Source organism: Microcaecilia unicolor, chromosome 10 (assembly GCF_901765095.1).
Source record: "Microcaecilia unicolor chromosome 10, aMicUni1.1, whole genome shotgun sequence".
Taxonomy (NCBI): Eukaryota; Metazoa; Chordata; class Amphibia; order Gymnophiona; family Siphonopidae; genus Microcaecilia; species Microcaecilia unicolor.
Genome location: NC_044040.1, coordinates 4,592,615 through 4,620,192, shown reverse-complemented (window position 1 = coordinate 4,620,192; position 27,578 = coordinate 4,592,615). Strand labels below are relative to the sequence as shown.

General features: G+C 43.7%; 1 protein-coding gene across 1 annotated transcript in view; it reads right to left on the bottom strand.

Moving 5' to 3' along the window:
• Nucleotides 1-19,564: 19,564 nt before the first annotated feature.
• Nucleotides 19,565-27,578, bottom strand: part of HSPA14 (heat shock protein family A (Hsp70) member 14) — a 39,349-nt gene continuing 31,335 nt past the window's right edge. Inside the window, exons 12-14 of the mRNA XM_030216639.1 lie at nt 23,938-24,111; nt 21,047-21,117; nt 19,565-20,900 (exon numbers count right to left, since the gene is read on the bottom strand). Of these exons, the coding sequence (XP_030072499.1) occupies nt 20,822-20,900; nt 21,047-21,117; nt 23,938-24,111 (324 nt within the window). The 3' untranslated portion in view covers nt 19,565-20,821. The remainder of the gene's footprint in view (nt 20,901-21,046; nt 21,118-23,937; nt 24,112-27,578) is intronic.

The window sequence follows — 27,578 nt, the reverse complement described above, 5'->3', positions numbered from 1 at the left end:
GCAACATTCCATGTAGAAGTCGGCCCTTGCAGGTCAGCAATGTGGCCGCGCAGGCTTCTGCTTCTGTGAGTCTGACGTCAGACTCACAGAAACAGAAGCCTGCACAGCCTTCTACATGGATTGTTGCTAGTGGAATAGCAACATTCCATGTAGAATCTCCAATAGTAGCAACATTCCATGTAGAATCTCCAGTAGTAGCAACATTCCATGTAGAATCTCCAATAGTATCTATTTTATTTTTGTTACATTTGTACCCTGCACTTTCCCACTCATGGCAGGCTCAATGCGGCTTACATGGGGCAATGGAGGGTTAAGTGACTTGCCCAGAGTCACAAGGAGCTGCCTGTGCCTGAAGTGGGAATCAAACTCAGTTCCTCAGGACCAAAGTCCACCACCCTAACCACTAGGCCACTCCTCCACTCTTTCCCATCCACTTCCCTCTTTGTCATGAGCTTAAATAGAGAGGCAGAGAGTAGTGAAAAAAATGAGGTCTCCAGGGGCTGCCACCCCCCCCCCCCCCCCACCTCCCCTGCCTTGCACTGATGAACACTTCCCTAAGGCCAAGGTGACTTTGTGCTGTTTAAATCCAGTGTAATTGCACTGTTTCCTCGTATAAGGAAAAGAGATTGCCTACAACTTGTTTACTTTTATTTCTAATTTAGTATTAATTATTTGGGTTAAATGCATTTCTGGTCTCTTTGATGTCTTTACTATTCAGTGATAGGGATGTGTTCAATTCTGGTCGCCACATCTCAAAAAAGATATAGTGGAATTAGAAAAGGCACAGAGAAGGGCGACGAAAATGATAAAGGGGATGGGACGACTTCCCTATGAGGAAAGGCTAAAGCGGCTAAGGCTCTTCAGCTTGGAGAAAAGGCAGCTGAGGGGAGACATGATAGAGGTCTATAAAATAATGAGTGGAGTGGAGTTCACGCTTTCCAAAAATACTAGGACTAGGGGGCATACGAAGAAGCTACAATGTAGTAAATTTAAAACGAATCGGAGAAAAAACTTTTCTTCACTCAACGTTGCCAGAGAATGTGGTAAAGATGGTTAGCTTAGCGTAGTTTTAAAAAGGTTTGGACAGCTTCCTAAAGGAAAAGTCCATAGACCATTATTAAATGGACTTGGGGAGAATCCACTATTTCTGGGATTAGCAGCATAGAATGTTTTTGGGGATCTTGCCAGGTATATTGTGACCTGGATTGGCCACTGTTGGAAACAGGATGCTGGGCTTGATGGACCTTTGGTCTGTCCCAGTATGGCAATACTTATGATGTGTGTGTTTGGGGGGGATATATATCTGTATGCTTACTTGAGCAAGATCCAGAAAGCCAGACTTCAAAAATATAGTAATACAACACCTTCTGAGTGGGATAATTGCTAACTTAATTAGCAGGTTTAGGAGGTAGTCCTCTCATTATTTTTAATGTGGAGCTAATTAAAATAATGTTAAAAATTCCCCTGTCAACTCATTATAGAATGGTGTGGGCTGTTTTTAAAACTAAAAATTGAGGAAAACACCTTAGCTGCTTATTACGTGTCTCCATAGCATCGTGTCTGGTGGAGAACGGTTATAAAATGCTTTCTCAATGGTATTATACCCCTATGTGACTTACAACTATGTATGGCATGGGAAGTGACCTCTGCTGGTGGGGTTGTGATGCACAAGGGACCTTTTTATATATATGGTGAGCATGTCTCACAACTCAGGTTTGGGATCAAGTCATGCAGTTGGCATTGGACATCTTGGGCACAGCACTTGCCAAATCCGTTCCTAGCTGTTTGCCTACTTTGCCTTTTCATGAGAGGAAGTTGGTCCACCTGATTGTTACAGCTGGCCGCTTGATCTTGGCCTCCTCTTGGAAGGCGCCTGCCCTCCTGGGAAGAACTGGCCTGTTGTCAAAAGTGAATCATATCTATTTGATGTCTAAATTGACAGCGATCAAGAGGAATACATGTCTATCTTTTCATGGAACTTGGGATAGCTAAATTGCTTGGTTGGAGGCATCTTTGCTAATTCCCTCAATGACTTCAGTTTGATACACAACAGTAGTGGAAAACCAATGAAGGAGATTATACCAAATTGTGTGGTTCATAACAGACAGACTTTGTTGAAGCCAAGTCAGGGATCCATAATATTACAAGTGGATAGGAAAAGAACAGATGCAGCCTTCGTAAGCTTGGAAATAGAGAAAGCATTTGATAGTGTTTCCTGGAAATACATGTGGGAGATTCTCAGATCTTATAGCTTTGGAGGGGGGGCATCCCTGCCGTATCTCAAAAAAGATATAGCGGAATTAGAAAAGGTTCAAAGAGAAGCGATCAAAATGATAAAAGGGATCGCCGTGCTGCCCACCCTGCTTCTCCCTCTCTCGCACGCATGCTCGGTTTTAATGAAATGGAACATGTGTGAGCTTCGCGCGCATGCTGAATTTCACTAAAACCAAGCATGTGTGCCAGGGCAGGAAAGCAGGAGAGGCAGCGTGGCACCGAGTATAGCCCCAGGAAGGCCTCTGCTAGAGGGGTTTTGGGACCCCCCCCACCCCCACCCCCACCAGCCCAGGTATGTGGGGTTGCGGCGGGGGTGGAGAGTGGTGGGGAGGGGAGGGGAGGCGAGGCAAAATGTGTCCCCCCCACAAGTCAAGGTCTGGCTACGTCTCAGCTCATAGCATCTCTGTAGGACAATACATTACCATCTGGATTCAACTTCTTTGGGACAAACCACGTAGCATAGCAGATGCAGTGAAGGGTAGAAATGTTAAGTAGTAGTAGACACGCTGTAGTAAAACAAGTTTAAATGAATGTTATTGCAATTTTTTTTTTTATTTGTACCCCACGCTTTTCCCACTCATGGCAGGCTCAATGCAGCTTAGGTACTTATTTGTACCTGGGGCAATGGAGGGTTAAGTGACTTGCCCAGAGTCACAAGGAGCTGCCTGTGCCTGAAGTGGGACGCAAACCCAGTTCGCCAGGACCAAAGTCCACCACTCTAACCACTAGGCCACTCCTCCACTCCAGATTGTTGGCTATGAAACAAACTCCCTGGGCACTTTTCTCCCAAAGACACGGCAACACTATCCAGAGAAAAAGTGTTTGCTTGTTTTCACTTTGAAACCTGACATGGGTGCTGTTCGTGTGGGTAGATTTTTCATAGAAGATAAGGTGCTGGAATTAAATTGTCATCTTCACAGCTTATTCCTCTTTCCTGACCTATAGCCCTCTCTCCCCCCCCCCCCCCCCCCCCCCCCCCCTCTAAATTGCAACATCACAGGTCCCTTAGCTGGGTTTCAGCCAGCACATTCCTTTTTCAGTCCTCACAGTTCAATCTCACTATTTACCCACATAAATGACTTTGAGACTTGCCCTCTAAACTGTATGTGCACAAGTCATATTTCCAAATGTCAGCGGTGAGATATTACATCTTCCATACCGGCGAGATTAGGATACATCTCTCTCAGCTTCCCGTGAGCATCAGGGCAGAAATCATTATCTATTTAATACGCTCCAAAGAAGCAGTTATCAGTCACCTGGGACATCCTGCCTTCATCTAGTGAGTCTTCCAGCTGCCTGATCCAGTGATGTCCTACAGCACGTCTGTATTATCAGCCAGTTAATCAGATGGAGACAGGCAGAGGCAGCGGATCCCACATATGGGTTGCTGGAAGCTCACTTTGTACAAGCTCCATCTCTGGCCTTCTTCAAATCCAAGCTAAAAGCCCACCTTTTTGATGCTGCTTTTAACTCCTAACCCTTATTCACTTGTTCAGAACCCTTATTTTATCGTCCTCACTTTAATATTCCCTTATCTCTTGTTTGCCCTGTTTGTCTGTCCTAATTAGATTGTAAGCTCTGTCGAGCAGGGACTTTCTCTTTATTGTTCAAGTGTACAGCGCTGCTTACGTCTAGTAGCGCTATGGAAATTATAAGTATTAGTAGAAATGCTAGTTCTCTCTATGTATTCCCTCTTTAGCGCTCAGTTTACTGATTTCGCTGTGAGAAATGTTATACACTGCCGACGCAAGCACAGTCTAGCACCTCTAGCACGGCTTTAATAAACAGGGCCTTTAGATTATAAGCTCTCTGAGGCAGAGACCCATCAACTGTACTGAATTTGTAACTCACCTTGAGCCTGGATTTGAAACATTGAATAATCAGATTCATATCCATAGCACTAATTTAAATATTTTTTTATTGCTTTGTCATACAAAATAAGCATACTCAAGTCATATCAAAGAACGTTTACGATGTGAACATCAACAGAAGTGAGTCTGATCATAAAATCTTAAAACCTGATATTTTAAATGATTTAAATGGGCAGGAAAGGCTCCTGACTGTTGAAATCGCCTATCTGGGCTATCCAGTCATATTCAGCAGTACTTAACCAGAGAGTGGCACTGAAAATGTCCGGTTAGCTCCCAACACGAAACCAGCTATTTTGAGGGCATTCTGGAAGTGGAGTCAGCACTTGACTAGTTACGAAGCGCATGTTCCTGTCCATGAGGTCCCTCCAGCGTATCAAGCATTACCTACCATTTGCCCTATTCAGGTCCCCTTATTCATTCCCTTGTCTTGAGCCATTTCAACTACTGCAATGGAATTTACACTGGTTGTAAGGAACATGCTCTTAAGAAGCTCCAGACAGTGCAGAACACGGCGGCAAGGCTGCTATTTGGCAAATCTCGATTTGAGACGGCCACGCCCCTTCGTGAGAAGCTCCACTGGCTCCCGATCAAAGAATGGATTGAATTCAAAGTCTGTGCCCTTGCACACAAGATTATATATGGGGAAGCTCCAGCCTACATGTATAGCCTGGTCGACCTCCCACCCAGAAATGCCGTGCAGTCATCCCGCACCTATCTTAATCTTCACTTCCCCAACTGCAGGAACTTAAGACACAAGCTGCTCTTTGCCGCTTCATTTTGCTTCCTGTGTCCCCGTTATTGGAATGCTCTGCCATCAACATTAAAAGAGACCTCTGATCACGGCCTATTCAAGAAATGCCTGAAGACCTACCTATGTGATCGTTCATTCTCCTCAGCTGCTTGATCTTTTGCATCTCCACCTCCTTTCCCTTGCAGTTTTCCCTCCCTTCCCCTTATCGTCTCTTTTCCTCTGCTTTGCACTAGTGCTGTTTGTTGTACTTTTCTCTTAATATTGTGCGCCACATAGAGCCTGCCTTGGTGGGATTATGTGGCGCACAATAAATAAAATAAATAAATAAATAAGTATTCACTGCTTAACCGGCCAAGGTAACCTTAAAAAAAAGTCAGTCCTATCTCTATCCAGTTCACCATAGCTGGTTAAATGCTGAATATTTCAATTAACAGGCTATGGTTTAGCCGGCTCTGCAAACCCAGAAATTCATTACCAGAGCAAGGACATGGCCCACCATTGAATTTCTGGAGGTAACGCCAACAGCGGGAATATCGGGCCCCTATATAACAGCATAACATTGTTTTGCTTTCCAATTCCCTTCATTAACTCTTTAACCCCCTTCCCCTTGCCTTTAATCCTCTTCCCCCTGCCTTTAACTCCCCCTTCCCCCTCGCATCTAACTCTCTTCCCATTCTGCAAGGTCTCATCTAAGACTCAGAGACCTCTCAAGGATTTTCAATATTCAATACATTTCCTCCCCTCTCCTCCCCCATCCAGATATCCCTCTTTCCACTCCCCCATCCTGTTATTCTTCCCCTTCCCCACACTAATAAGGTTCAGTCCAGGAATTGTTGCTGACCTACAACATAAGTCATAAGAATAGTCATAATGGATCAGACCAATGAAAGTCCTTCTAGCCCAGTATCCTGCTTTCAACAGTGGCCAATCCAGGTCACAAGTACCTAGTAGAAACCCAAATAGTAGCAACATTCCATGTAGAACTCCAAAGAGTAGCAAGATTCCATTCACAATCCCAAGTACATAAGTGTTACCATACAGGGACAGACTGAAGGTCCATGAAGCCCAGCATCCTGCTTCCAACAGTGGCCAATCCAGGTCACAGGTACCTGATAGAAACCCAATTAGTAATTACTCTGTCTCTCTGTTTCCACTCAGGGTCCTTTCAAACAGTCAGTACTCCAGCAATGACCCAAGGACACCCTACACCCATCAACTTAATTTGCACCCATTGGATATTAAAGATACATTTATTTTCTCCTAGAGGGGAAAAATGATCCCACCTGCTGTGGAGCACTTTGGTCCAGAAGACTGTTGGCCTGATTCCCTCCTGCTGCTGCTGGGATACCATTTGTGAGCTCACTACATACATATGTACACATATGCTTACAGGTCTACACTACACACATATCTATATAGATCGTTGGTCAGGCCCCACTTGGAGTAATGAGGCCGTATCTTGCTAAGGATGTAAAAAGACTTGAAGCAGTTCAGAGAAAAGCAACAAAAATGGTATGGGATTTGCATAGCAAACCATACAAGGAGAGACTTGATGACCTGAACATGTATACCCTGGAGGAAAGGAGAAACAGGGGTGATATGATACAGACGTTCAAATATTTTAAAGATATTAATCTACAAGCACACCTTTTCCAGAGAACGGAAGGTGCTAAAACTAGAGGACATGAATTGAGGTTGAAGGGGGGGGGGGGCGACTAAGGAGTCATAATGTCAGAAAATACTTTTCACCGAGAAGGTGGTAGATATCTGGAATGTCCTCTCACGAGAGGTGGTGAAGATGAAAACAGTAACTGAATTCAAAAATGTGTGAAATGCTTGGAATAAACATAAAGGAATCCTCTTTAGAAGGAAGGGATCCAAAGAAGCTTAGCGGTGATTAGGTGGCAACACCAGTAATTGGGAAGCAAAGCCAGTGCTGGGCAGACTTCTACGATATGTGCCCTGATCATGGCAGAACAGATTTGGATGGGCTGGAGTGGAGCTTTTCAGGGGCGTTAATGACAACTTCAGAAGTTTTAGAACAAGGACAGTGCCGGGCAGAGTACTACAATCTGTACCCTGAGAATGACAAGGACAAATCAAGATCAAGTATACATATGAAGTATCACATCATACCTTGTGCTATGAGTTTATCTTGTTGGGGAGACTAGATGAACAGTACAGGTCTTTATCTGCTGTCATCTACTATGTTATTATATGTTGTGTGTCTGCCCAGAGTTTCTGGGATACTAAACTAGACGTTGAGTTTTGGAAGCAGCAACAAACCACAGCTAAGAACTCTGGCACTCAGGGCTGGTGCAGGCAGTGGTGACTGCCCTGAGTGCCAAACTGTGAGAGGCTTCATCCTCCCTCTTATGCTCAGTCCATGAGTCTGAATATGTAAGCCCCCCAAAAATAAGGTGGCACCAAAAGCAACCCTGGCCCAGGGCACTGTTTAGTCCAGCAACTGCCTGGCTAATTCCACAGGAAAAGCAGCTCTGAATTATGGAAAACAGAAACCTCACTGGAGTCTGGACTCCAAAGGTTACATGCAGGAGCTCTGGATAAGGTTTGGTCTAACAGAGAATCACAGTTGTCACAAAATCTGTCCTTAGCTCAGGAATTTTCACCACAAGGCAGTTAGAACTGGGTTTTTTCCTTTAGAGCAGTAGATTTGTAAACTACATTGTGCCCTATGCACTAAGCCAAATGGGAAAAAATGCTATGTGATATCATTTTATTGCCTGAATAGAAATTTTGCCCTGTGCTGGAGTACTTACCTTTGGCACAGCGATGACTGACGGCCTGGGTATGTGGGTGCGGACTGTAGACCGATCACAATCGATAGCATTAACAGGAAATACGGACAGACCCACCACAGAACTGGCACCAGAGCCTGGGACAGTATGGTTGCTGGTGTTACCACTTGCAGCCCCATTTCTCTCTGAGTGACTCTTCCCATTTGAGGTCTCCTCTGTGGTCTGCCGCACCTGGACACCTTCAGGACCATCTGTCTTTGCCCTCGGCTGAGCACACACAGCTGAGACAGAGTCAGGCTTCTGCAGTTCTGTAGCTAAGGAACTGCCAATAGATTGGTCTAGAGGAGCCCGTTCATGCCCAAAACAGGTCAACAGAGCTGAGCATGGAGATGGATGCATCTTGCCTGTTGGCTATTGCAACTAAAAGCCATCACCTGGGCCCACAGAAGAACAGGTGCCAGTAACTCCCCCTATTCTTGCTAAGACAGAGAAGTTGCCCTTGAGGAATCGGAGGGGGCAAGTCACTTCCAGAAGAATGGTAGGATCTTCCAAATTCCTTCAGTAAGTTGATCGATTGTGTTATCAGACCCTTCTACACCCCAGTTCTGGGTAGAACTGCAGAGAGTGAGGAAAAAGATGCCATAGACAATTCCCTGCTCTTGTCCGGCGCTGTCATCAGGTCTATAAAGACCTTCATTACTGACAACTGTCTCTGGTTACAGGACGAGTTGCCGTGGTGCTACTTCAATAAGGCTCCCGCCTCAGGTTACTGAAGAGATGCGGCTCCATCTGTCCAACTATAACTGTATCCAGTGACATCACAGCAATGCCAGAAACTTCTTTCGTTACCCCTTTTAAAATATTTAGCGACAATAAATTGAAATCATTATCCACCCTTAATGAAGTTCAAAATTACATGTAGGCACAGGCAGATCTTCCATAATTAAAGAGGAAGCCGAATTTCAGCTTTTGTTCGTATCTGGGTTTTATAACTAATGTTGTCTTTTAAACTGTTTGAAATAGATTTTCCTCACAGCACACAAGCAGAACAGAATCGAATTGTTAAAGCTCAGAGTTCTGCTGTTTTTTTGAGCCCTGAAGAAACCCACATTCTGTGCAGGCTTTAAAAGCTTGTCTTAGGGAATACAAGTATCTATAAAACCAATATCCTAAAATTCTTATTATATATTTCAGCCCCCAAATTTACAAATCTCTCCGATCACTCCCAGGGGGACCGATCATGTCAGGTAAAGGTTCTTTATTTGAGTCTTTATCACAATACTTTGTTAGATTCTGAGTAGAGAGGTGTGGTAGCCGTGTTAGTCCACTTTTAAAGGTAATCAATAGAAATAAAAGAAAATAAGATGATACCTTTTTTATTGGACATAACTTAATACATTTTTTGATTAGCTTTCGAAGGTTGCCCTTCGTCATCAGATCGGAAATAAGCAAATGTTGGTAGATCACTTATATATACTGTCATCTACCAACATATTCCACCAAAAAAAATCCAATACATCTGAAAGAGATTAAATCAAACAGCAGAAAAAGCTTTTCTTAATCATTAAATTGGTTTAATCACGATACAGAAGCAGTATAGTTTATTTATTTGCTGCATTTGTACCCCACATTTTCCCACCTATTTGCAGGCTCAATGTGGCTTAAACTATGTTGCAAAAGGTATAATCATAAACAAAGAGGTATGGTCTAATTTAACATATTACTGTGTAAGAAATTAGGTAGATAGGTCAGTAGGATTATTTACATAACACATAATAAAACAGGTAAGATATAATGACCAATAGTGATAATGTGATTAACATAATCAAATTAGAAGGGATCAGTATTAGTTGGTTTAGATATAGAATGGAATCAAGTCATTAAGGAGGATTTTTATTGTAAGTCTCGTCGAACAGGTGCAACTTCAATAACTTCCGGAAGGTTGTCAAGTCATGTGTTGTTTTTATAGCATTCGGTAGTTTATTCCATGAGGTATGTGAACGTAGATGCGCGTAGTGATTTGTATTTGAGTCCTCTACAATTGGGGTAGTGGAGGTTTAAGAAGGTACATGATGAACTTTTGATGTTTCTCATGCAGGTTAAGTGAATTAGTTCAGCACCACTGATGTTATTCCTTAGGTATAATCAATTTATAAATCAATATTCACAGATTTTGTAATAAAAAATATTTTCACTTATCTGAAGCAAACAGCTGTCAGTCTGTCTTCAGTTATCTCCCCTCCTGAAATCCTTCCAGACATGATATCTGCGTTGGGCTTACTGCCAGCCGCTTTGTAAAAGGAGACCTCAGTGTCATCCTATTTCCTGCAGTTGGTAGCACACCTAAATTGCAATGGGGCTGAAAGGGCTCAGTTTCACCTCCAAAAGCATTGACAGTATTTTTTGGAGGTAGACCTGAACCTTTGTAACAAAGCGTTGGGAAAATGGGGTTGGGTCAGGGGCCAGTGCAGATGCTGGCAGCTTGCACTACTGTAGTTGGTTCTCTATTTCTATGGATAACAATCTCATCAGCTCGTAACCTTGGGGTCATCTTCAACTCCTCCCTTTCCTTCTCTGCACACATTCAACAGACTGCTAAAACCTGGTTTCTCTATAATATCAGCAAAATTTGCCCTTTCCTTTCTGAGCACACTACCAGAACCCTCATCCATGCTCTTATCACCTCTCGCTTAGACTATTGCAACTTGCTTCTCACAGGTCTCCCACTTAGCCATCTCTCTCCTCTTCAATCTGTTCAAAATTCTGCTGCACGACTAATATTCCACCAGTGTCGTTATCCTCATATTAGCCCTCTCCTCAAGTCACTTCACTGGCTTCTATCCGTTTCCACGTACAGTTCAAACTCCTCTTATTGACCTATAAGTGCATTCACTCTGCAGCTCCTCAGTACCTCTCTACTCTCATCTCTCCGTTCACTGGGTAAATCCCTCTTATCTGCACCCTTCTCCGTTCCTTTTATCTTGCTGCACCATATGCCTGGAATAGACTTCCTGAGCCGGTACGTCAAGCTCCATCTCTGGCCGTCTTCAAATCTAAGCTAAAAGCCCACCTTTTTGATGCAGCTTTTAACTCTTAACCCTTATTCACTTGTTCAGAACCCTTATTTTATCAGCCTCACTTTAATATTCCCTTATCTCTTGTTTGTCCTAATTAGATTGTAAGCTCTGTCGAGCAGGGACTGTCTCTTCATGTTCAAGTGTACAGCGCTGTGTACGTCTAGTAGTGCTATAGAAATGATAAGTAGTAGTAGTCTTTGGGATTCCGGAATCTTGTTACTCTTTGGGATTCTGGAATCTTGCTATTCTTTGAGATTCTGCATGGAATCGTTACTCTTTGGGATTCTGGAATCTTGCTACTCTTTGAGATTCCGGAATCTTGCTACTCTTTGGGATCCCGGAATTTTGCTACTCTTTATCCTTATCCCTTATTTGTCCTGTTTGTCCTAATTAGATTGTAAGCTCTGTCGAGCAGGAACTGTCTCTTCGTGTTCAAGTGTAGTGTTGCGTACGTCTAGTAGCGCTATAGAAATAAGTAGTAGTAATTTTTAAAATATCAGCCTTTCTGGCACTGAACTGCTTAGGCAGTAATTTGCATGCCCATTGCTTATAGCATGCCACAGTAGTTTTTGAGCAAACATTTTGTGGTAGAGCCGGATGCTGAGCCAGCTCTACAATAGTTTTTGCACCAGCCCCATTACGATTTAGCTGTGCTTCCAGCTGAAGGAAATAGGATGACAGTGAGGGCTCCTTTTACTAAATGGCAGTAAGCACAATGCAAGCTTACTGCTCGCGATACAGGAAGTATCACAGGGCTACCTCAGCGCCGTCATTTCCAGTGCTACAAAAATGTATTTATTTTTGTAGCACCGGAGTGTACCTGGCAATAATCACTGCCCGGTTACCACCAGGTTAACACGGCGGGAGCCCTTACCACCACCTCAATGGGTGGCGATAAGGACTCCCCCCGAAATGGCCGCACGGCCATTGCCTGCAGGAAGGCGAGAGTTCCCTTTTACCAGCTGCGTTAAAAGGGGGCCTCAGCGTGCATGTAAAACACATGCGGACGCCAGCTTGGCAAAAGGGGCCCTGATTAATTATGCAAACCATTTAGGCACCGATGTATATAAATCCAACTCTGATTCCCTCAAGCAAGGCCGTACATTTGAGGACCAGCCCCTTCTTTCTAGTCATCAAAAAAAGCACCAGAAAGATGGTGCAGATGTGGGATCAGTGTTCAGGATGAGATGGTCTGGGAAAGACAGCTGAAGGACTGCGTTGACTGAGGAGATAAGAGAGATTAGCACAGGGGCAGGATCAAAGATGGTTGAGGGGTAGAAGCGATGGTGCTGAAGTGTCAATGGCTTAGAGTGGGTAAGAAAACAGAGGCATTGAAGTACATGAACTCTGACTGAGACAGGACTTTGCTGTCCTGAAACATATAATAAGAAATGCAGCCAATGAGGTCGGTGGCAGCAACTTCAACCAATCTCACCAGTGATTAAACAATCTCATTTTCTTCCCTCAAATTCAACACAAACATTATAGAAACATAACATTGTTGTGAAAACGAACTGAAAAAGTTATTTATTAGGATTTATTTACCGCCTTTTTGAAGGCATTCACTTATGGCAGTGTACAGTAAGAATAGATCAAAGATGAGCAATAGGCAATTACAGCAGTAAAAATATTCAAATAACAATATAAAGTATGGCATAGTTTACTACTTACAATGTCAACACAATACATAATAGAACATTTTAATTGACAGTGTAGGGTATAAGAAAAGATGGAACATCTAGATAGGTAAGAGAGTAAGAAGAGTTAGAAAGTAAGGTGATTAATTTGAAGAAAGTTGCACGTGAGGTCAGAGAGATGGTTAAATACTATCTCAGGTAGGGTAGGAGTGGATACACATGTCCTGCTGCAGTATGTGCAGCCTGAGTCACTCCTTGTGTGTGTGAGTGAGACTAACAAGTTAGTTACGTCTTCCATTAAAGGCTTAGTTGAAGAGCCAAACATGTTAGCAGTAGATGTGGCTGTCTGCAAACAGAGAATCATTAGAGATAGTTCAGACTCAGCGGTCTTAGCTACACATTAAGCTACATATCCAGGCCATAATCACATTTACGAGTCCACCATTACAAGCGGGGGTTACTATTCAAACTCTACAATATATCCCAGCGCTTATGAAAATGTTTTTCAATTGAATTATTCACATTAATTTCAAAACACTTGGCCACTCTCAATTATCCCACAATCAGAAGCATCTATTTTCATTTAAGCATCCCACATTAATAGCCCTAGAGCTGAATAGCAGAGGAAATGTCAGCTTTAGATGGTCTATGTAGGTTCAAGTCTGCTATGCCAGAGCCTCTCCTAACTCCTGTGCCAAAGCTTCCCTTCATTTCTGTTTTATACACAGCTGTTCATTTGCACAGAGCCCTGCATAAGGAGTTCTTCCTGGTTATATCTGCTCTGACCACCCAAGCAGGCTTTAAGGGTTGGAAAGAGCTACTTTATTTTAATTACTGTGCTCCAAATTCATTCTGCCTGAAGGTAACAAAATCAAGCTATTGACCCATGCAGAGGTTTAATAGTCTAATACCCCAATCTCTTCCTGTGGTGTCCTTCCTTTCCCTGTGAGAAATAAAGCTGCCAGATGTAGGCTGGCTGATTTCATTCCTGGTCATTTACACAGGGTCATTAGTCAGTGAGATAAAGCAAAACACAGTTTACAAAAGGAAGACCGGTGTATGCAACACCTTAAACAAACTACTGAATGCACGGATAAGGATCATAGCGAGTATAATTTTCAAAGGCTGTGTATCCAGGTAGATTGAAAATTGCCCACCATGTATAGGTGAAGATCTATAGAAGTAGTTTGCAGGTTCAATAGGTGGGTTCAGACTCATCAGAGGCAGCTTTAAGTCAGGGGAGGTAAAAGCACTTGTAGTTCTGGATTTTCAAAATCACGCCCACTTTAGAAGTTGGGTACGCAGACTCATAAATGTTAACAGGGTTGTACCCCTGAAGCAGCCCTTTTAGGGTGAAACATGGATCACGTTGGGTGTTATTGGCGAAGGAACCTCTCATGGAGATCTGCATCTTTCTGTATAATTTTTAAATATATTTGTTTTTGGGTTATTTGGAAAAATGTTGGGAGGAGTCCTGTTTTTTCCAGACACCGTTGCACTTACATATTACAAGAATGACTTACCTTAAACATAAGGCAAATTTAGGAATACCCATATCTGGACCAGGTTTTAGAGATCCCAAATGGAACATGATCATCTTTGTCGAACTGCAAACTTTGAGGATTCTCTTCTCTGATTCAAAGTTTGTCCAGTCTAACTCTAATTATGGACTTCCAGTTGAATCTGAATCAATTTGTCCTACTAGGTAGACTTCATTCAACGTTTTACAAGACCAACATCAATATGAACAAATATCACCCCTGTCTCTCATTCAAAAGCTCACCTTCTTGATCTTTTTGCTTATAGATTTACCAGCTCATTAGCCTTATTCATATCTGATACTTCATGGGAACCAACCATATTGTCAGATCATTACAAATTAATATTCACCTTAAATTGGAAGTGCTATCTATCATTAGATCTGGTCTAATGGACCTCCACCTTTAAACTAAAATTGAATAGAGAGAAAACACAATTTCTTTTATTATCTAACCCTCACTGTGTCATGAACTGTGAAAACTTCACAGTTGATAATGTAACGTATCCACTGGAGTCCCAACTAAAGATATTTGGTATAATAATCGATTCCTACATGTTATTTGGAATCCAAGTTCAAGCAGTCATCACAAAAACCTCTAAATCAATGTGGAAACTAAAAAGAATTAGGCATCTCTTCCCTAATGATATGTTTAGAACCTTAGTACAAACATTAATATTGTCACACTTCGATTACTGCAATGCCATTTATGCTGGCTGTAAGGAATCTTCCTTGAAAAAACTGAAGACAGCTCAAAATACAGCAGCCAGATTAGTCTACAAGGCTACAAGATTCGAAAGTACAGCCCCTTTGCTTATAAAGTTACACTGGCTCCCAATCAAAGCCAGAACAACATTAAAAGCTATGTACATTTGTTTTCAAAACTCTACATGGCTTAAACCCCTGATTACATGCAACCTTTAATTGATCTCCCCCTTCACAATGTTCTCCCTGGTTCAAGAGATTATCTAACCCTCCACTATACCAGTTGCAAAAATGTGATCTACAAGTCAATCTACATCATGATTCCCTTACCTCTATACCAAATGGTGGAATTTCCACCCGAAATTCATCAGAAGGCAACCTAATTATTTGATATTCAGGAAATACTTTAACGTCTCTCTGTTTAAGCAATTCCTCACGGATGATCATGTTGGAGTGGAGCAGTGGCCTAGTGGTTAGAGCACCAGTCTTGATATCCAGAGGTGCCCAGCTCAATTCCCACTGCTGCTCCTTGTGATCTTGGGCAAGTCACTTAACCCTCCCTTGCCTCAGGTACAAGATTGTGAGCCCTCCTGGGACAGAGAAATACCCAGTACACCTGAGAGTAACACACCTTGAGCTAGTATTGAAAAAGGTGTGAGAAAAATCTAAATAAATAATTTAAACTCCTAATTGTACAATTATTCACTTTCTCAGTTTCATTCTAATCGTTATTATACACAGATGACTATAAATTGTTACCTTTTTGCATCTAGCATTCATTTCCATATTGTTAATACTCAATCCTCATTTACTTTGTTATTCCTACTTAATATATACTATCTTGCATCACTTTTTATACTGTTAATAACAATACGTTGTTAGCCACATTGAACCTGATCTATTGGGATAATGTGGGATATAAATGAAAAATAAATAAAATATAACAAATCATTTACCAACAACGAAATATATTATTTTCTGTATTTTACATTTTGTATTAATTATGTTTGTAATCTCAGCTCTGGAAATCCTTAACAACCAGTATCACTTTCATTTTACTGGTATTGACCTGCTTCCGGGGGGTGGGGGGGGGGGGGGTATACAGTTTGTATAGGTCCGGGTGCTATCAGAGTCAAAGCCCCGGGTGATGCATTGAGTTAGGGGGGGAGGGGGGTTATGGTGCTGGGATAGGGTGTGCTGTTATTACTTCCTGGAAGGGGGAGGGGACAGTGTTGGGGTATACCTCAAAACTTGTATTTGATGGCTGAGCTAGTTGTATGGGGAAACGTGTGCTGTTCACGGTGTTTGTGTACTACTGGTGTGGTTTCAATTTACTGTTTATGCTTTATGTTGCCATCAATAAAAAATATTGAAACACTTTTGTTTGTAATAATTTTTATATATAAATTGTTTTGAAGTTTAATCATTTGGGGGGGGGGGGAGGGTCACTTTAAATGTACTGATAACAGCTGTTTATTTATTTTTTTTTCAGGAGCACAAGCTGTTGAACTTGTGGATGTGTTCAGATTAAGAGAATTCTGGCAACTCTTGACTTGATAAACACATCTTAAAAAAATGTCTTCTAACACATTTTGTTAAAATTCTTCTTTAGCATCCAGCAATGCAGGAGCTGGTCCTTCCTTCTAGCAATACTCAGAGCTCTGCACTGTGGCTTGTTAGGATATATTTAGGAGCCAGCTCGGTAATGAGATTTACAAAATCGGACTTCTCGATGCAGGCTCGGCAGACTTCTCCCCAATCAGACAAAATCGTCTTTAGTTCTGCTACTCTGAGCTTCGTCAGGTCCACTGATTTCAAGTCCAGTTTCTTCTCTGTAACAAGAAAGCAGGGAGACCACCCCAGTCAGATTGCTGGGAACATCACAGTGCACAAGCCTCACACTAATCCTCCAAGATCCCTATCTTGTTCTATTAATGATACCATACAACTCTGCCTTTACATCTGTAATGTAGCCTAATCTCTTCCTATTCATTTGTTTCACATGAATTATGTAACGAGGAAGCAGAAAGACTGAAGGTATTAACCTCCCAATAGTATGATTGAAATTAGAAGCAGACAGTATAAATGTGATAGGAGGCAGATACTCTGCACTAAAGCCCACAGTGAAAACCCTATAGCTCAACAACAGCGCAGGAAAACAGCTAACCAATGCGTAAAGCAAATGAGATTAAAATTTTGTGTGTGGATAATTCATGTTGTTAGTAAATACACAAGGAAACAACAAGTCAAGCGGAAGATATCCAGAAGGACCAGACTGAAGTCACAGATGTTAACAGCCAAAAATAATTTATTGGGACCCTACACGGTCCGTGTTTCGGCCAGGGGTCTTCAAATTGGCAAATACAGATAATCCAATCGAAAGTGCTTATGGAATAAACCGATCTGGACAGAACTCAAGAGTAAGAAGCACTAAAACTGTCCGAATGCAGCATTAGCTTCCGAGTCTGTGAGAAAGCGACAGACTCGGAAGCTAATGCTGCATTCGGACAGTGACCTAATAAGTTCTGAATTATTGGTACAAAACAAAAGAATTTGTTTTTAGAGGCTGTTATGGAGAAGTCCAATTGGCTCATACCATAACAAGGCTTAATTTCCCAAGAACGCTAACCTCAAGTCTTTTGAGACATTTTATTCTCATATGTTACATTTGATGAATTTCTACCTTTTTTTTTCTTTTTTTAGTCATTCATTCTGCTGAAAACCATAAATAGCAAGAAAACAGCGAACAATAGGAATCGGTGAGTGAAAAGCAGAGGTGACCTAGTCAGGCCTGAGGTTTCAGCTCCTTGCACCAGAGGGGGATAACGTGCAGCCGGCAGAGACCCTTTTGGTTTATGTACCAGGCCTAAGGCTGAGCCTCTAGGCTCGCTGCTATCGGAAGCCATGCAGCAGTAGCGGCCTCCCCCGCTCACCTTCACACTCGGCGGGTGAAGAATAACCTGAAACTGAAGCACAAACACAACCCCAGGCAAAGAGGGCCAGGAACAGCCACACAGCACCCATGACACCGCCGGCCTGTTGTGGACAATGCGTCATTTCCTACACGCGGCCGACAGGAAGCCGAGATTAACGTCGCTAGTGTGCGCCGAACAACCTCCTTGGCACCGGCTGAGGATTTTGATTGGTAGAGCGAGGTTCTATTGGTTGGACATTTTGATCTGTAGAGGAGGTTCTGTGTACAGTGATTGGTTGGTCGGGTCCTCTCTGGCGGTTGGATATTGTGATTGGCAGAGCGAGGTTCTGATTGGTTGTCGGAACAAGGCTGTTGCCAGGGTTGCAGTTTTCCCGCCCAATTGGGCACCTTCCTGCAGCGGAGTTTCCAGGCCATAAGAGCCCGGTGAGTACTCTGCTAGGGGGTGGGTGTGGGTAGCCTGACTGACCATTGGGTGAGACAGTAATCCTTTATTCCTTCCTGTTTCCTTTTCAGTCTGAGTTCCTGTGCCTGGCTGCCTCTGCGTTGGTGTTCAGCGTTCCTGTGCCTGCCTTGGGACATTCCTGTTTGTGCCAGTTCCATTTTCATCTGTTTCAGTGTACTTCTAACTGTTCCATCCTGATCTGTTTCTTTTTCTCTTTCAGTTTTCAGTGTGCCATCCTGTGCCTGTTCCTGCCTTGGTGATGGACGGTGATGGGCCTGTTCCTGTCCCTGCCTTGGTGTTCCTGCTACTGTTTCTGTTCCTATTCCAGGGCAGTTCCAGGAACATTGGGGCAGGCCTCAGTGTGTACCCTGTTCCTGGGCCTGCCTCAGTGTTCTGTTCCTGGCCTGGGCCTACCTCAGTCAGCATTGCTGCTTGTGTTTCCAGGTGCTCTGCTTGTGTTTTTTTCTTTCAGGTGCTCTGTTCCTGCCTCAGTCGGCATCCTGTTCCTGTTGCCTCAGCATTTCCTGTCAGGATCTTCTTGATACTTAAGCTAAGTTCTTGCTTAAATTAATCTACTCAAAAATGTAATTTGAAAAGTATATATATATAGTCTTGAGTTCCTCATTAATATTCATGATTTCCTCATGAATATTCACGATTCCCCATGAATATTTGGGCTCCTTTTGGCCACAAATTGAGCTGGAAATTTTTTTTGCAATCTGGCAACCCTGGTTTTGGGCATGCAGTTATAGAACACAGTCACCTGTGTGCATAAATTAATTGGCGCTAAAGAGGCAATATTAGTAACCGGTGTAAGCCAGGTTTGGATATTTTGTGTTCACTGTTGTCTTGGAGTGATGTTTATTGTATCTTATTGCAGGTATTTATAGGCTCTAATCCATTGACAAAGGGACAGTGAAACGGGTGTCCGTCGGGACTCATCGAGCCAGAAGATAAGTGTTGTCCTTGCATAACTCTTTAAGCTTACTGCCAGTCAGTCACTCAGCACAAAGTTGCTTGGTTAAAATGATTAATTTATTACTCCAACAGAAGTTATAACACTTGTTACAAATTAAATAGACAGAGGGGGGTTTTTTTCACCAAAGAGTCATATTGAATAAACTACCCTGGAGAGGGGTTTTGACTCGGTGACAGGTGAGACTTTATTCCCCCCAATCATCTAACTATATAAATGAGAGGTGACAGACTCACCCGCAAATGCGCAGTAGAGACTTCCCTCTCTATCCCCCCCCCCCCCCGTCAAGACGTGATGACGTCAGAGGACAGAACAGAAAGGGAAAGGAACGCTGTGCTGGAGGCGAGCCAGCTGACGAGAGGACTCACAGGAGGTAACGAAAGCAGAGGAGAGTTGGACACGGGGGCGGGGGGAGAGGAGAGTTGCTGAACATGGGTGGATGGAGGGGAGGGGAAGCCAGGGGAGAGAAGAGGGTTGCTGCACATGGATGGATGGAGGGGAGGGCAGGGAGAAAGGATAATTGTTGAATATGGATGGAGGGAAGGGAAGACAGGAAGGAGATGCACATGGATGGAGAGGAGACAGAAGAAATTCTGGACATGGATGAAGAGCAGGCAACACAGAGGAAGGAGATGGATGGATGGGAAGGGAGAGAGAAGAAATGCTGGACATCCAACTCTCATTTTTCTTCTTTGGCTGTTCCACTACATTGTTAAAAAGAAAAATCTTGCCCGTTTTAAATCTCGCCCGTTTTAACGGGCTTAACAGCTAGTCCATACATATTTAATAGTGAACTACTGGTCTACTACAAATTGAATTGTTAACCTAAGGGAATGGACTGTATTGTGAGCCTATTGATGGATTAAATATTAGTAACTGGCCTTAGCATGCACTAATTGACACTTATTTAGGAGTTACAGGTGTAACTGATCTGCCCCCTATTCTACAGCGTGCATCTCCGAAGGGGGATTGGCGTAGGAGGGGTGTGCCCAGCATCTAAGCGTGGTTTTACACACCTACGTGCCTTTGGCATGGCGTAAATGCTCACGCCGTGGGCTTAAGCTAGTCTTCTACAATGTTTCAATGTGGAACTGCAGTTACTGAATTCGTGCTTAGCGCCCTGAATCTCGGCAATCTCTTTAGGCCCCTTTACTAGGCGTTCCCAGGGGTGGTGCTGTGATGCGTTTTTATAAAATACGGTGTAGACTCGGCACAAAATGCCTTTTGGGAGCAGGGGCACGTGCTTGCACAGTTTGGCCCATGCAATCTGTCTAAACAGGTGCTCACAAAGGGGCTATTTTCTCGTTGTCTCAGTTACTGCAAAGCTCCCACCTACTTTTTAGGCATGAATTTTGCAGCAGTTTTCATAACGAGCATACACATATTTCACTTGGAAAAAGCACCTCCCTTTAGATGCAACAAACTTTTCAGTTAAACTGACACACAGGCAAACAATCCGAGTGCTTTATGTACAGTGAGACGTTCCGGTTCCTCTGGTAAAGCAGAGTTTTACACAGGGAAATGGTTTTGAAAAGTACCTTCCGCAGGGTTAACCATTTAAATTTCAGCAGTGTAAATGGTGAACCTCTTGAACAACATTTACATCCTTAACCTTGCCAGTTTAACAAGTAATGGTCATTGCTGGATTTGTGCTCTGCAAGACTGTAGTGGTGCTCAAGGATTGCCAAGCAGCCCCTCCTCGCTTCAGCACAGAAAACAGCTTGTATGGTGTTGCATAGGAGGTGGGAGACAACACTGGGAGAAAGCAGACTGTGTAGGGTGATCCCTCCATAGAAACCGGGGTGAATGAACCAGACAAAATGTTTTGTTAACAAACTAAGCTCCTTCCTGGCAATGTTATGCAGCCACTTCAACAGTAATCATCTCCGAATTTCCCGTCCCTTGATCTGTACAGGTGATATGTAATGATCCATCCCTAAAGACAAAGACACAGGGCATTAATCTACTGGGAAGAAACATGCAGGAAGATGTACAACAGAGATGAATGTTATCTGATGTGTTCTCTGGGTAAAACAACCCAAGAGCTGCAGTTCAAAGTCTGTAAAATGCACATTTATGTACCTTTTCATGGTGAGAACTGTTAAGATGATATGCTTCCCATCTTCTTTTTTACCTAATTCCTTGAGTACAATCTGTCAAAGCATAGAAAATGACAGCAGATAAAGACCATATCCAGACAAGAGGGTGGGGGGGGGGGGGGGGGGGGAGGGGTCGTTCTTTAGGGAATGGAGGGAGGAGGCTGGGGGGGGGGGGGGGAGAGATGGTTTGGGAGGGGGAGAGGAGCTCATGTTCTAAGCATTTGTTAATCCTGGTTATACATTCTGTTTGTACTTGGGAAAGTCAATAAAATGGTTAAACTTAATAAAGACCATATCCAGTCTGTTAAAACTAAAGTCGGCTAAATGTTTAGAAAGAACACCTACAGTCACCTACGCCATCTCCCAGAAAGTGGAGCCTATAGCGCAGAAGCGAACAAAGCTCAGTGCCACATACTGTGCAGCTCCAGCCTACAGGCCACTGGAACAAATGGCCTGATCTGTAGTAATAACCACTAGCACGGGAAAGGGATGGAACTTGATATACTGCCTTTCTGTGATTACAATCAAAGCGGTTTACGCATTATAGTGGAGGAGTGGCCTAGTGGTTAGGGTGGTGGACTTTGGTCCCGGGGAACTGAGGAACTGAGTTGGATTCCCACTTCAGGCACAGGCAGCTCCTTGTGACTCTGGGCAAGTCACTTAACCCTCCGTTGCCCCATGTAAGCCCCATTGAGCCTGCCATGAGTGGGAAAGCGCAGGGTACAGATGTAACAAAAATAAAATAGATACTATTGGAGATTCTACATGGAATGTTGCTACTATTGGAGATTCTACATGGAATGTTGCTGCTATTGGAGATTCTACATGGAACGTTGCTACTATTGGAGATTCCACTAGCAACATTCCATGTAGAAGGCTGCGCAGGCTTCTGTTTCTGTGAGTCTGACGTCCTGCAGAAGCCTGCGCGGCCACATTGGTGATCTGCAAGGGCCGACTTCTACATGGAATGTTGCTAGTGGAATAGCAACATTCCATGTAGAATCTCAAATAGTAGCAACAGTGGAGGAGTGGCCTAGTGGTTAGGGTGGTGGACTTTGGTCCTGGGGAACTGAGGAACTGAGTTGGATTCCCACTTCAGGCACAGGCAGCTCCTTGTGACTCTGGGCAAGTCACTTAACCCTCCATTGCCCCATGTAAGCCACATTGAGCCTGCCATGAGTGGGAATGCGCAGGGTACAAATGTAACAAAAATAAAATAGATACTATTGGAGATTCTACATGGAATGTTGCTACTATTGGAGATTCTACATGGAATGTTGCTAGTGGAATAGCAACATTCCATGTAGAATCTCAAATAGTAGCAACAGTGAAGGAGTGGCCTAGTGGTTAGGGTGGTGGACTTTGGTCCTGAGGAACTGAGTTCAATTCCCACTTCAGGCACAGGCAGCTCCTTGTGACTCTGGGCAAGTCACTTAACCCTCCATTGCCCCATGTAAGCCACATTGAGCCTGCCATGAGTGGGAAAGCGCGGGGTACAAATGTAACAAAAATAAAATAGATACTATTGGAGATTCTACATGGAATGTTGCTATTCCACTAGCAACATTCCATGTAGAAGGCTGCGCAGGCTTCTGTTTCTGCGAGTCTGACGTCCTGCACGTACGTGCAGGACGTCAGACTCACAGAAGCAGAAGCCTGCGCGGCCACATTGGTGATCTGCAAGGGTCGACTTCTACATGGAATGTTGCTAGTGGAATAGCGACATTCCATGTAGAATCTCAAATAGTAGCAACAGTGGAGGAGTGGCCTAGTGGTTAGGGTGGTGGACTTTGGTCCCGGGGAACTGAGTTTGATTCCCACTTCAGGCACAAGTAGCTCCTTGTGACTCTGGGAAAGTCACTTAACCCTCCATTGCCCCATGTAAGCCGCATTGAGCCTGCCATGAGTGGGAAAGCGCAGGGTATAAATGTAACAAAAATAAAATAGATACTATTGGAGATTCTACATGGAATGTTGCTGCTATTGGAGATTCTACATGGAATGTTGCTATTCCACTAGCAACATGCCATGTAGAAGGCTGCGCAGACTTCTGTTTCTGTGAGTCTGACGTCCTGCACGTACGTGCAGGACATCAGACTCACAGAAGCAGAAGCCTGCGCGGCCACATTGGTGATCTGCAAGGGCCGACTTCTAGTGGAATAGCAACATTCCATGTAGAATCTCAAATAGTAGCAACACTGGAGGAGTGGCCTACTGGTTAGGGTGGTGGACTTTGGTCCTGGGGAACTGAGTTGGATTCCCACTTCAGGCACAGACAGCTCCTTGTGACTCTGGGCAAGTCACTTAACCCTCCATTGCCCCATGTAAGCCGCATTGAGCCTGCCGTGAGTGGGAAAGCGCGGGGTACAAATGTAACAATAATAATAATAATATACAGCTAATTTATATAGTACCTGGGACAACGGAGGGTTAAGTGACAAGGAGCTGCAGGTTCTCAGGCCACCACTAACCACTAGGCTACACCTCCACTGGCAAGTTCTCATTCACTGAGAGGCGCTAATTGGATCACAAGAACAGAATCAAGCAGCTAACAAGCTATGGATAACTTGACTAAACCCCCAGTAGTAATAAATATCTATCTTAGCAAACAAGGGTTTGTGAAGGCAGAGCAAAGAGAAAATCACATCAAACTGAAAGGGGAGCCTTCAGCAGGTCTGGTTTTCAAGGAGACCACAGCAGCACCTTCACAATGGCTGCCTCCACTCGCTCTTTAACCGGTTATAAATCCATGCGAGTTTTCATACGTATGGAGTTAGACGCAGGACACGGACACCAAACCGTAACTTAGCTGTCACCAGCTGTGGCTCATATGCAGAATTCCAGAGAGTCGCCTGCTTAAGTACACGAACTGACCTGTGCAAATTTATATTCCTCAGCTGTGGCGTTTCCCCCTGCGGACTCGAACAGTTCTAGACAAACTGAGGAAATGTTTCCTGGGGCTTGCAACGAGTGCTGCCTCCGGGCTGGCAGGGGTGTTCCCGATGGCAAGAGCACTGTGTATCTATCAGCCCCCAACTCGTCCACTTCCTGAAAGAAAAAAAAGAGGGACAGCCGTAAGATCTCTAACAGTTCCCCCAAAGCTTAAAAGAAACACATCTTATTTCTGCTCTTTCCAGGTTCTCAAACTTTCTCAGGAAACAAAGAGGTACCAGCACAAATGATTAAAAAACAGGTCACAAAACACCCAGAAACATGTCTTCTTCCTTTCTGGAATCTATACATTTTATTATTATTATTTATTGCCATTTGTACCCCGCATTTTCCCACCTCTTTGCTGGCTCAATGTGGCTAACAATACATCATGGATAGTGGAAATAAGAAGAGAATAGACATTTGGTGTTACAGAAGGATTTTGGGTTACATGGTAATAGAATACATGATAGTAATATGACAGAAGGCATTATTAAACATTTCTGGATATATGTGTGGAGTTTTACATGTGTTGATCTTTGTGGTATATCTTGTCAAAGAGATGGTCTTCAGTAGTTTGCGGAAGTTGGTCAGTTCATAGATCGCTTCCAGAATTGCGTACTCATATAGGAAAAGGTTGATGCGTGCATTAATTTGTATTTTAGACCTTTACAGTTGGGGAAATGAAGATTAAGGAATGTGCGAGATGAATTTTTAGCATTCCTGGGCGGTAGGTCTATCAGGTCTGACATGTAGGCTGGGGCATCGCCATGGATGATTTTGTGAACTAGGGTACATACTTTGAACGCGATGCGTTCTTTAAGTGGGAGCCAGTGTAACTTCTCTCGTAGGGGTTTTGCAGTAGTCTAGATGACTGAGTACTAATGATTGTACCAGATTTAGATATTTTGGGGCAGATTCAGTAAAAGGCACCGGGAAAACTCTGCGCTATTCTGTTACGGAATGAGGGCCTTTTTACAGAATGGTGCCTAGCGGGGATTCTCACCTTCAGTTTGGAGCACGAGGACTTACACCAGCTGAAATCTGGTATAAATCCTGGCATGCAACTTGGACGTACAGCCCCAAATTCTATAACACTGGAACGCCCCTGACCCACCTGTGGCTGCGCCCCCTTTAGGGTTGCATCTGAGTATTTGGACACAGATCATTACCTCGCTAGTTACTCCCATCTCTAAATCATTTTTAATATATTTATAAATGATTTAGAGATGGGAGTAACTAGCGAGGTAATTAAATTTGCTGATGACACAAAGTTATTCAAAGTCGTTAACTCGCGACAGGATTGTGAAAAATTACAAGAGGACCTTACGAGACTGGGTGGCTAAATGGCAGATGATGTTTAATGTGAGCAAGTGCAAGGTGATGCATGTGGGAAAAAAAGAACCCGAATTATAGCTACGTCATGCAAGGTTCCATGTTAGGAGTTACGGACCAAGAAAGGGATCTGGGTGTCGTCGTCGATAACACACTGAAACCTTCTGCTCAGTGTGCTGCTGCGGCTAGGAAAGCGAATAGAATGTTGGGTATTATTAGGAAAGGTATGGAAAAAAGGTGTGAGGATGTTATAATGCTGTTGTATCGCTCCATGGTGCGACTGCACCTTGAGCATTGTGTTCAATTCTGGTCGCCGCATCTCAAGAAAGATATAGTAGAATTGGAAAAGGTGCAGCGAACGGCGACTAAAATGATAGCGGGGATGGGACGACTTCCCTATGAAGAAAGACTAAGGAGGCTAGGGCTATACAGCTTGGAGAAGAGACGGCTGAGGGGAGACATGATAGAGGTATATAAAATAATGAGTGGAGTGGAACAGGTGGATGTGAAGCGTCTGTTCACGCTTTCCAAAAATACTAGGACTAGGGGGCATGCGATGAAACTACAGTGTAGTAAATTTAAAACAAATCGGAGAAAAGTTTTCTTCACCCAACGTGTAATTAAACTCTGGAATTCGTTGCCGGAGAAAGTGGTGAAGGCGGTTAGCTTAGCAGAGTTTAAAAAGGGGTTGGACGGTTTCCTAAAGGACAAGTCCATAAACCGCTACTAAACGAACTTGGAAAAATCCAAAATTCCAGGAATAACATGTATAGAATGTTTGTACATTTGGAAAGCTTGCCAGGTGCCCTTGGCCTGGATTGGCCGCTGTCATGGACAAGATGCTGGGCTCGATGGACCCTTTGTCTTTTCCCAGTATGGCATTACTTATGTACTTATTATAGAATTGCGCAGCCAGATCTGCGTGCAAATTCAAATTAGTGCTGATTAACATTGATACTTGATTGTTACGGCTCATTACCTAATTTATTTGCGCAGGGATTCGAGATTGGATGCCACTGATAGAATACGGGGGGGGGGGGGTTGAGTTAAACGCTGGTCTGGCAGACCCTCCTGGGCTGCATTACTGGAGAATGCTTTTCAAACGCACGCTCGCTGGCACTGTCTGTCCGCATTAAGACTAGCTTAGGAAGGTTTCTCATTTGACTTGGAAAGGAATATTTAAAATGGAAAAGCAAAACAAAACATCTCCACAGCTGGTAGCTCTAGGCCAGGAATATCAAAATAGAGAGACGAGAGTCTGTTGTCTGCAGCAAATTCAATATTCAAGGCCCCATTCTAAGGCAAAACTGTACAGGCACAACATTCAACTTCCAGTCCTGAACAACGGGTCGGGGCAGCAAGATAACCCTAATGAATATGTATGATAGAGATTTGCATGCAATGGAGGTAGAAGGCATATGCTGATAACCTGACCCACTGACAGCGCTTGAGAACTGGGACTCAAAGAGTTGCCAATTCTTTGGTTTTCACGTGGAATTGGAGGCTCTCTTTTCCGCTAACAGTAGGTGTACCCCAGGGATCTGTCATGGGACCTCTCCTCTTCTCCATCTATAACTCTTCCCTTGGTGCTCTGATCTCATCCCATGGCTTTCAATACCATCTTTACGCTGATGATACCCAGATCTACCTCTCCGCACCGGATATCTCAGCTGAAATCCAGACCAAAGTATCGGCCTGCCTCTCTGACATCGCTGCCTGGATGTCTCGCTGCCACCTGAAACTAAACATGACCAAAACCAAGCTTCTCATCTTTCCCCCTAAACCTGCCTCTCCTCTCCCCCCGTTTTCTATTTCGGTAGATAACACTCTCATCCTCCCTGTCCCGTCTGCACGCAACCTTGGAGTCATCTTCGACTCCTCTCTCTCCTTCTCTGCTCATATTCAGCAGATTGCCAAAACCTGTCGTTTCTTTCTCTATAATATTAACAAAATTCGCCCTTTCCTTTCCGAGGACGCTACCAAAACCCTTACCCATACCCTTATCACTTCTCGCCTAGACTACTGCAACTTGCTTCTCGCTGGTCTCCCGCTCAGCCATCTATCTCCGCTGCGCGTCTTATATTCCGCCACAGTCGCTATACTCACGTTAGCCCTCTCCTCAAGTTGCTTCACTGGCTCCCTATCCACTTCCGCATACAGTTCAAACTTCTCCTATTGACCTACAAGTGCATCCACACCGCAGCTTCTCAGTACCTCTCCGCTCTCATCTCTCCCTACACTCCTCCCCG